At 44.3% G+C, this 10,010-nt stretch overlaps 1 protein-coding gene across 2 annotated transcripts; it reads right to left on the bottom strand.

Annotated features, from left to right (window-relative positions):
- Positions 1-1,109: 1,109 nt before the first annotated feature.
- On the bottom strand, positions 1,110-4,193 carry LOC136458576 (zinc finger BED domain-containing protein RICESLEEPER 2-like). 2 transcript variants are annotated; one of them, XM_066458522.1, is made up of 3 exons: positions 3,837-4,193; positions 2,033-3,681; positions 1,110-1,897 (listed from the first exon to the last, which is right to left on the bottom strand). In XM_066458522.1, exons 2-3 carry the CDS (start codon positions 3,588-3,590, stop codon positions 1,338-1,340), a joined length of 2,118 nt encoding a protein of 705 aa, XP_066314619.1. In that variant the 5' UTR covers positions 3,591-3,681; positions 3,837-4,193; the 3' UTR covers positions 1,110-1,337. The 2 variants fall into 2 exon arrangements, with proteins under 2 accessions (XP_066314619.1, XP_066314618.1); XM_066458521.1 differs by having other exon boundaries at positions 1,110-3,681.
- Positions 4,194-10,010: the final 5,817 nt, after the last annotated feature.

Genomic DNA, 10,010 nt, shown 5'->3' with positions numbered 1-10,010 from the left:
CGCCGCCGCCGAACTTCCTTGCCGCCGCTGCTCCCCTCCTGCAGCCCCTCCAGCGCCACCACCAAGCATTCCTACAGCTACACGACCGCCTCTCCAAGCCCTAGTCGGAGCCGAGCCCCACCGTGCGCTTGCTGTCGCTGAGGCTATAGCTGCCGGCAGTGCCATCCTGGCACTGCTCAGCTGATGCACTGTTGCTGCCTGCTGCTTGGCTGGCCAAGGCCAGGCGCGGCCATGGCTGGCCACGGCCAAGCCCCAACGCGTCCCCTCCTTGCCTCCGCCGGACGCTGCCCCGGTGGCCGAGCCCTCCGTCTCCCCGGCTGGCTGCTGCTCCGTTCCTGTCTGATGGGGGAAGAAGAAGGACCTCGCACGACAATAGGGGAAAAGGGAGGGGGTTAAGTGAAGAACTAGTGACTCATGTGAATAGTACTCATAAGGACCTCTTCGCTGATGTTTGATTTATATTTTCCGCAGGGTCCCCGATGCAAGATTTAAATCTCTTTTTTTCTGTGATTTAGGCAGATTTGAATGTTCCACTTTGAAAAGTCCTAGTAAATTGTAGAAAAATCCTAAAATATAAAATGAGGACTTTTTGGAATCCTTGTGAAATTCTCTATGCACTGGATCTATAATATGGAATGTTTTAGTTTAAATATTTTGCTGTAAAAATATATCTATGCAACTAGGTTCTTGATACTTGTCATGTCTTGTCTTTTTCATAACTGTAGTTATTTTACTCAAATAAATGTGAAATTTTTATGGAGTCCTAATATACTTGGCCATCGGGCCGGCCCGGCTCGGCACGGCATGGGCACAGGCCAGGCACGGCCCGGAGGATGTCGGGCCGGCACGGCACGCCGTGCCTCCGGTGCCGTGCCGCTGCGGGCCTCGTGCCTGGCCAGCAGCCCAGAACACGGCCTGTGGGCCTAAATCCGTGCCGTGCCGGCCTGCTAGGCACGGCCAAATCACCAGGCCATGCCAGCCCGAGGCCCGTATGGTTCAAAACACATAAAAAATTTCATCTCAACAAGAAGTATTCAAATTTGAAGTATTTTTTTCCCAGAAGAGCTTCAAACAAAAACCAAAACCATACACAGACTGACAGACACAGAGAACAACTGAACAAGAGGAAATTAAAAGGATAACTGAGCTGTGTGCAATGCTGCCTCATTAAAAACCTTTCTGGGTAAAACTCACCCTTGTGAGAAACCCCAGAAAGGGAAAAAGAGTGCAGCACAGCTCTTATAAGTCTTAAACATGTTCAAAGGTTTACATGATACATCAGACATCACAGATACATATCAAAAACAAGTCTCACTGTCTCAATCTCAACTCTCAACTCAAGAACCACCAGAAGCCACAGATGCAGATGTGCTAGCAGAAGGAGCCCCAGAACCAGAAGTAGATGCATCTTCATCAAGATAGAGATGCTCGAAGGAGTCTACCAGTTCTTGGTTGTCAACATCATGCTGCAGTCTTCTTTCACCCAACTCCCAATCTTTTATGCAAGCAAGCATCTCCACATGTTCAGGCAATAGTCGACGGCGCCGCTCCTCAAGTATTCTTCCTGTCAAGCTGAAACAAGATTCTGAAGACACTGTTGAAACTGGAACTGACATAATGTCTCTAGCCATGATAGAAAGCACTGGATATGTTAGCTTATGGTCACGCCACCAGAGAAGTAGATCAAAGTCATCCTCATATGCAGTGACATTGTCACTGTCCAGATAAGCAGATAGCTCACAAGCAGCAGCAGAAGTAGATAAAGAAGGACTGGGAGCAGAGGCAGGGGAAGGTCCAACAACACCAGATGCTCCAGGGCCTCCAAAAATTCTTCCCCATGCCTGCTTCCTCTTACCTGTGATGTTTGCAGGATGTGCAGCCCTCCTTTGAGACCTAGCTGCACCAAACTTTTCTTCATACTTGTTAAACAACTTGAAAATTTCAATTTTCACAATACCATAATAAGAACTGTAGTCAAAACCAGTTTTTTGTTGCATTATGGTAAGAACATTAAATAAACCTCTCAATTTACCTCTAGGATCAAGAATGAATGCAAATGAATACAGTAGAGGTATGTCCTTCCAGTATTTTAGGTATTTAAGCTTCATAGGATAGACAATAGAAAACAGATTCTGGTCATTTGAACTTTCATGCAAATGAGTTATAATATCTAGCAGATGGTGCAGAATAAGTGGACTAGTTGGATAGTAAACACCAAAAAGAGTGACTGTGGAGTCATAAAAAACTTCCAGGAATTCAAGTATTTTATCAGCAATATACCAGTGACTTGCAGTTAACAACGTTGAGCCATAGTTGGAATTAATGAAGACAGAAAAAACATCCTTATATGGAAGCAGGTGTTTAAGCATAAGATATGTAGCATTCCATCTAACATCCATATCCAAACCAAATTTTCTAGGTCTAACACCCTTAGCAATGCAAAAGTTCTTGAACAAAGCAATCCTTTGATTAGATGAATTCAAAAAGTTAATAGCAGTTCTGAAATCCTCAGTGTAAGGTTTGAACCTTTTTAAGCCAGATTTTACTATCAGATTAATAATATGGCAAGCACAACGTTGATGCACAAGATGATACTTAACCTTATTAGGATCTAAAGGTGTAGGTGCAGGTTCAGAACCCAGATAACCAGCAAACATAGGTGTCAATGTTTCCATAGCCTTAGCATTGGAAGAAGCATTGTCAAGAGTAACAGAGAACACTTTGTCAAGCAAACCAAATTCTTCAATCACACAAGCAACTTTTTCTGCAATATTCTCACCAGTATGTTTTACCTCAATCAAGCGGAGACCAATTACCTTTTTCTGCAACTCCCAGTCAGTAGACACATAGTGAGCAACAACACTGATATAGTCTTCCTTTGCATTACCAGACCAAATGTCTGATGTCAGACCAACAGAAGAAGCACCAGACAACACACAGTTCTTAATTATATTACATCGTTCATTAAAAAGTTTGCCAAGATCTCTAGTGGTGGTCTGTCTAGAGACCTTAACAAACCTAGGATTATGAGCTCTAACAATGTATTCTTCCCAAGCATCAGTCTCACCAATTCCTAAAGGCAGATCAAGCTTAGCAATCAAACGACATAATTCAGATCTAGCAACTTCAGGTTTATAATCCCAATTATAAAGAGAACCATCAGGATTGTATGAAAGCCTAGATTGAACCCTAGCACGTTGATCAGTTTTAATCCTACATGATTTTTGGTGCCTTTTTAAGTGACCAGTGCCAGCAGCAGATCTAGCAGACAAGGTAGATTTGCACATCTTACAAACAGCCTTGGTGCAAATTCTAGAACCATTAATAACCTCATAGATCTCCTCAAAATCAGCCCACACAGGCGATTTGCGCTTACTAGTGTTACCTGTTCCAGCAACTGAAGGAGCAGAGCCGTTGGAGTTCGCAGTCGCCGTCGCCCCTTCGCCACCGTCCGCGTCCACATCGATCGGAGCAGCAGAGCCGTCCCCAAGATCGATACCGAACAACGCAGCAGCGTCGGCTCGAGTGTCGTCGTCGTTCTCGCCCTCTGGGGCCAGGCCAACCGGCAGGAGGCCATCCTCGTCGGCCATGGCCGCCTCTCTAGCCCCGTTCCTCGACGGTGCGGGTGGCCGCCTTGCACGCTCTAAGCCGCAGCTAGAAGACGATGCATCGGCTACCGACCTGCGAAACAATGGAAGAAGACATCAGAAGCATACATTGAAAGAGAAGACGAAACAATAGAAAAAGACTTTATTAGAACATGGTTAGGGTTAGGGTTAGGGTTAGGGTTAGGGTTAGGGTTAGGGTTAGGGTTAGGGTTAGGGTTAGGGTTTCACCTGCGCAGCCGGAGCCCGGTGCCGGAGAAGACGACGAGAGAGAAGACGACACTCAGTCAGCAACGACGGCGGACGGCGGAGGAGGGACAAACAGAGACAACCAACTCACATAATCAACGAGATCTAGAGGGGAGATAGAGAGAGGGAGAAGGGAGAGGCGGAGAGGGAACAGGGAGGGGATCAGGTAGGAGAAGTAGGGAGCTGCTCGCCGGCGACAGGCGGACCGTCGAGGTCACCTCACCGGAGTCGGGGATGACGGAGACCGTGAGAGCCGAGAGCGAGGCGAGGCCATGAAATGAGCAAGGGTTCGGGGGTGTGAGAGCCGCCGCGGCCGCGGCGTGCGCTTATATATGAGGAGGGGGGAGGCGTCGAGGTCACCTCACCGGAGTCGGGGAGGATGGAGGCGAGACTGCGAGTGCAAGAGCCGAGAGCGAGGCGAGGCGAGAGAGATGAGAGCGAGCCAGCGAGGCGAGAGAGACGAGAAATGAGCTAGGGTTCAGGGTGTGAGAGGCGGCCGCGGCGTGCGGCTTATATATGAGGAGCGGGGGGAGGCGGGGACGGACGCTGGGCCGAGCAGCGAGCTGGGCCGCGGAGAGGCCGGGAGCGGGAGGGGAGGAGGCCAAGGCCAGCTGGCCAGGAGGGGGGTGGCCGGGCCGCTGCCGGGCCGGCTGTCTCAGGCCGGGCCGTGCCGTGCTGGCCCACGGGCCTGAGCAGCGGCCCAGGCACGGCCTGCTCTCTCGGGCCGGGCCAGCCCGGGCCCGCATGTCATCGGGCCGGGCCGTGCTCGTGTCGGGCTAAAAAAACGGGCTTCGTGCCGTGCCGTCGTGCCTCGTGCTGCATGGCCAAGTATAAGTCCTAATAAGGTTATTGTTGTTGTCTGGTAAAAATTTCAGGAGTTTAGGAATTATATTTTAAGAGTTATAAAAATAACAAATGCCCTGTATTGCCTTGCTCCTACTCTGAACAGTTCTGCATGTTGGAATTAATTGGCTCAGTTAAGTTATGAATCATGACTTGATGAAAATACATGAGTTGTAGTACTTTTATTAAGCTTTGAAAAAGCTAAATGGCATGATTTTTGGTTAAGTAGATCTTGAATTATACTTGCTTAAATCTCTGTGGCTGTTTCTGCCCAAACCCAGACAGGGTTTCCTTGTTCTTACTGTAGGGCCTTCTTACTAGTAGAATTAGCCTTAGCTATTTACAACAAAGTTGTTTATAATTTTCTAAGATTTCTAAAAAGTCTAGAATCACATTTATGGGACATGTATAACTCCATTTATAGCTGTTTAAAGTGGCATGTCAGTTTCTGTCTATGTTTTGGATAGAGATGCAATTATTGGATTAGTTGACCCTTATAACTGTAGAATCATCTTAATATGAGAATAAGAAAGTTGTAGGTAACTTCCTAGGATTTTCAAAAAGTTATGGTTCATATTTGTTGGAGGTCTAGAACTCCAGTTATGCTTCTCTGAAGTTCCTATCAGCTTTCTGTACCACTGCTGTTGGGCTGCATTTGCAGTTTTGCTTATGCAATTATTTTCGTGGTGTAAATGATGTTTGCTATGGTTGTAGTGAATACAAAAGTTGTAGAAAATTTCATAATCTTGCTTGTGTTCAAATTATAATACCATAGGCCTGATAGTTTAGGAGTTACATGACTTTTAAGTCTTCTGTCAAGTTTTGATTGTATTCGGAGCAGATCTGAAAGATGCTAGTGTTTGATCTAGTTAGGATTTGAATCACACCTAGATGATAATAAGAAAGTTGTAGATAACTCACTTAAACATCTTGTGTTAAATTTTCCAGGCATTTGGCCAAACATTTTGTGAGTTATGCCTGTTTAAAGTTGGGTTTCAGATATGGCTGCTCTCTGTCAATTGTGGACCAGTTTCTATAAATGAGTATATTTGACTTAGTTAACTTGAGAATCATGCTAATATGATTAAAGATGAATTGTAGAAAATTTCATAAGCTTTCCAGAATGTCTTGTTGCATGGCTATTGGATTTGTATAACTCTAGTTATGACCCAAACATGAAGCTGTTGTTTGAAGTCCATAGTTGTGTTTGTTTACTCCATGTGTTGCTAAGTGTGACTTATGCCCTTGTGATGGTCAAGTTATGATACTTGTGACCTTGTTAAACTTGTGTCATGCTTGATGTGCTTGCTCTCTATAGTTAGTTGTGTGATGTTAGTTAAATAGCTATTGGTGTCTATGTCTTGCATAATCTTGTGTTACCATTCATACACATGCATCTTGCATCTCATTTAGGTACGCTAGATGAACCACGTGAAGGATGTGATGTGGAGCCGAACTTGAAGATTTGGTTTGGTGGATCTATCCCAAAGATGGAATGACTAAGCAAGTGCTAGGACCGGAGATGTCACTAAGTCGGTGCAAGCTAACTGAACTGACTTGTGTCAGATCCCAGGCAAGCCCTGGAGCATTCTAAGTCTCCCAATATTTTACAAATATTACTCAAGTTCTTATGATTGATGCATTAAGTTATAAGAGTTGATTGGAACCACTTGATGCATATGAATTCCTTGTCCAGAAGTACCACCTCTAACCCTATATAGGTCCAGGATCGAATATATGCTTAGCCTTGCTTAGACCGGTAGAAGTCGGGTGATTTCCTGTCACCTGTGAGATTTAGGTGGATACCGAAGCACGGTTGGCTATATTTGCTATCATGGAACAGAACCATGGGGTGATGTAAATTGAGGCCGGACGGAGTCTATGTGTGGGTTGACTCATGTGATTCCATCTGTGCCGATCAAGGACCGTACCATTGTTGGAACTTCTGACAAGATTGAACGCATGCCTATCACTTAGCTGGCCGGATAAATCATTCCGACCGCGAAGCCGAGTAGCTCAACTCAGGCCAGGCCCCGTTCTGTTGTGCGCTCCTTGCGGGGGGCGATCAGACTGAGCCCAAGGGCAGGCTAGGCCTGAACGTCCTGGCATTTGGTGTCCCAGATTGTGCAACGCGGTACGGACCCACGAAATGTGTACCTGAGTTGTACCAAAGGTGACCTAAGGCTGCCTTCGCGCAGTATGCCTAGGTTTGTGTTAGGAATAAATTCCCAGCTGGTTGAAAATCGATTCGAATCGCCGTCTCTCCCAGATAGTGAGAAACTTGGCTAGCTCCAACATCATAGTAACTGTGTTATGGAACATGATGGTTCGAATGAATATGGAATTACAACACCTGCTATGGTTACTAGTGTATGCTTTTAAAATAATATACCACATGTTTGGCACAGGATAGTTGCTAATCTAGAGATGGATAGTTATAATTAACTTGATGACAGAATTATAAAATTGTATAATTGAGTTAATCACTTTTTATGCAAAATGTTGTCAAGCTACCTCCACTTATAAAGCCTTGCATACTCCTTGGAGTCAATTTTATTTCTGGTTTATGACGGGTAAGTCTAGCTGAGTACATTCGAGTACTCAAGGTTTATCCCACCATGTTGCAGGTGAGGTTTTGGCCTGCTGAAGATGGTGGTTAACCGCCGGTGGGCTCGGTGACTCTATACTTACTTCTCATCTACATGCTTTTGTCTGAGGATGTCACTTATGCTAGCAATGTATTTGGAACTCATATTAATGAAATCCTTTGAAAGCAATGTTGTTTTCACTAATCGGTTTTGAAACCCAAATTTATACTATTAATTGTGAACTCATTGTAATATTATTTCTGCTGCAACTCTGCGTATGTGATGTGTATTTGCTTAATCACGCGATCTTGGTGGTGATGTTGATTTACCGAGGTCCTACGTGACACTCGGTGGACTACCGGATTTATATAAGTGAAAGTATGTGCGTGTCAACGTGTTAGCGGGGACAGCCATACTTGATCTTGTATAAATTGGGCGGTTCTGTCACAGGTTCCAAAAACAATTTTCTTTGACCAGACGCGTCCGGTCATGCTTGACCGGACCCTGCAAGCGTCCGGTCACTTAGTGACTTTCCTCTGCACTGCCCGACAATAGGACCGGACGTTGGACCTCAGCGTCTAGTCAGTCCAAGACCCAGCATCCGATCGATGACCGACGCTGGCGTCTACGCTACCACACTTGACTGAACACGCCGGTCCCTCTGACACCAGTGTCCGGTCACTCAGTGACCAGCAAGACTAACTCCTTTTCACCTCTAACTTCTTCACCCTTGCTCAAATGTGCCAACCACCAAGTGTATCACCTGGTGCATATGTGTTAGCATATTTTCAAAAACATTTTCAATGACCACAAAGATTCAAAATATAGATAGGTAGAGATTATCAATGTCAATCAATGGGGTGAGGATCATTTTCCTAAATTTGGTCCAATCTAGATCATTTACCAAAGATATTTAACTCGGTTTGATCCAAGGACAAGCTTCTTCACACCTTCAAATAAGGGTTATCTTGTACCATGTTGAGTTAAACACTTAGAGCTCATTTTCCAGATCAAACACTAGGTTTATAAGCCCATAAACATGTCATATGCTACCACTAGATCAAGTCAAGCATAGAAGCAATAGTGATATCATATAAACATCAAAATCATTTGATTTGCATGAATGAGCCTAATAAAATTGAGAGATGACTAGATGCACTAATCATGTCCTTAGCAAGGATGTATGCCATGCCAATCAACTTTTACCTTGGATTGCTCGAAGGAGGGGCATGTCATATAAGTGGGGGGTGCATCAACACATATTTGAGAAATCCAATATGTTCAACTCATTCCTTAGCTTGCAAAACCTTTTCTCATCCAATGGCTTGGTGAATATATCGGCAAGTTGATCTTCGGTGCCAACATTCTCAATGCAAATGTCCCCTTTTTGTTGGTGATCTCTTATGAAATGGTGGCGGACATCAATATGCTTTGTTCTTACATGTTGAACCGGATTGTTAGTCAACTTGATTGCACTCTCATTGTGACATAGCAATGGCACTTTCTTGAACTTGATTCCAAAATCACTCAAAGTGGCCTTCATCCAAAGTATTTGTGCACAACAACTACCGGCGGATATGTATTTGGCTTCGGCGGTTGATAATGCAACACTATTTTGCTTCTTTGATGACCATGAAACAAGTGATCTTCCCAACAATTAACATGTGCCCGAGGTGCTCTTCCTTTCAACCTTGCATCCCGCATAATCCGAGTCAGAGTAACCAACTAGCTCAAACTTTGCTCCTTTGGGATACCACAAACCAACATTTTGTGTATGCTTCAAGTACCTCAATATTCTCTTTGTAGCCTTCAAATGACTTTCTCTTGGTGAGGCTTGAAATCTTGCACACATGCATACACTAAACATGACATCCATCCTTGATGCGGTCACATAAAGTAGGCTTCCAATCATAGACTGATACAATTTTTGATCCATCATGTTGCCACTTGCATCACTATCCAAGTTACCATTTGTTCCCATTGGTGTGCTAATGACTTTGCTATCACTCATGTCAAACTTCTTGATCATGTCCTTGATATACTTGCCTTGACTTACAAAAGTACCATTCTTCATTTGCTTGATTTGAAGACCAAGGAAGTAACTCAACTCTCCAATCATGGACATCTCAAACTCATTAGCCATCATTTTTCCAAACTCATCACAAAAATCTTGATTTGTTGATCCAAATATGATGTCATCAACATAGATTTGCAACACAAACAAGTCTTTTCCAATCTTCTTGATGAAAAGAGTGGTGTCAACCTTGTCTATTGTAAACCCTTTAGAGAGTAGGAAGTCCCTCAATCTCTCATACCATGCTCTAGGTACTTGCTTCAAGCCATACAAAGCCTTCTTCAACTTGTACACATGGTTGGGCTTCTTATCATCTTCAAAACCAGGAGGTTGCTCAACATATACTTCTTCATTGATGTAGCCATTGAGAAATGCACTCTTAACATCCATTTGATAGAGCTTGATGTTGTGGGCACAAGCATAGGCTAGCAAGATTCTTATTGCTTCCAATCTAGCAACCGGGGCATACGTTTCTCCAAAGTCAAGACCTTCAGCTTGTGTATAGCCTTGTGCTACCAATCTTGCTTTGTTCCTTACTATTATCCCATCTTGATCTTTCTTGTTTCTAAAGACCCATTTGGTTCCAATCACATTGTGTCCTTTTAGTCTCTCTACTAATTTCCATACTTGATTTCTTGTGAAGTTATTCAA

Source organism: Miscanthus floridulus, chromosome 6 (assembly GCF_019320115.1).
Source record: "Miscanthus floridulus cultivar M001 chromosome 6, ASM1932011v1, whole genome shotgun sequence".
Lineage (NCBI taxonomy): Eukaryota > Viridiplantae > Streptophyta > Magnoliopsida > Poales > Poaceae > Miscanthus > Miscanthus floridulus.
The sequence above is the reverse complement of the archived record's forward strand: the minus strand, read 5'-3'. Positions and strand labels throughout refer to the sequence as shown.

What these genes read in the sequence shown, in the direction of transcription:
- LOC136458576 (XM_066458521.1), bottom strand. Translation starts at nt 3,590, where the DNA reads ATGGCCGACGAGGATGGCCTCCTGCCGGTTGGCCTGGCCCCAGAGGGC.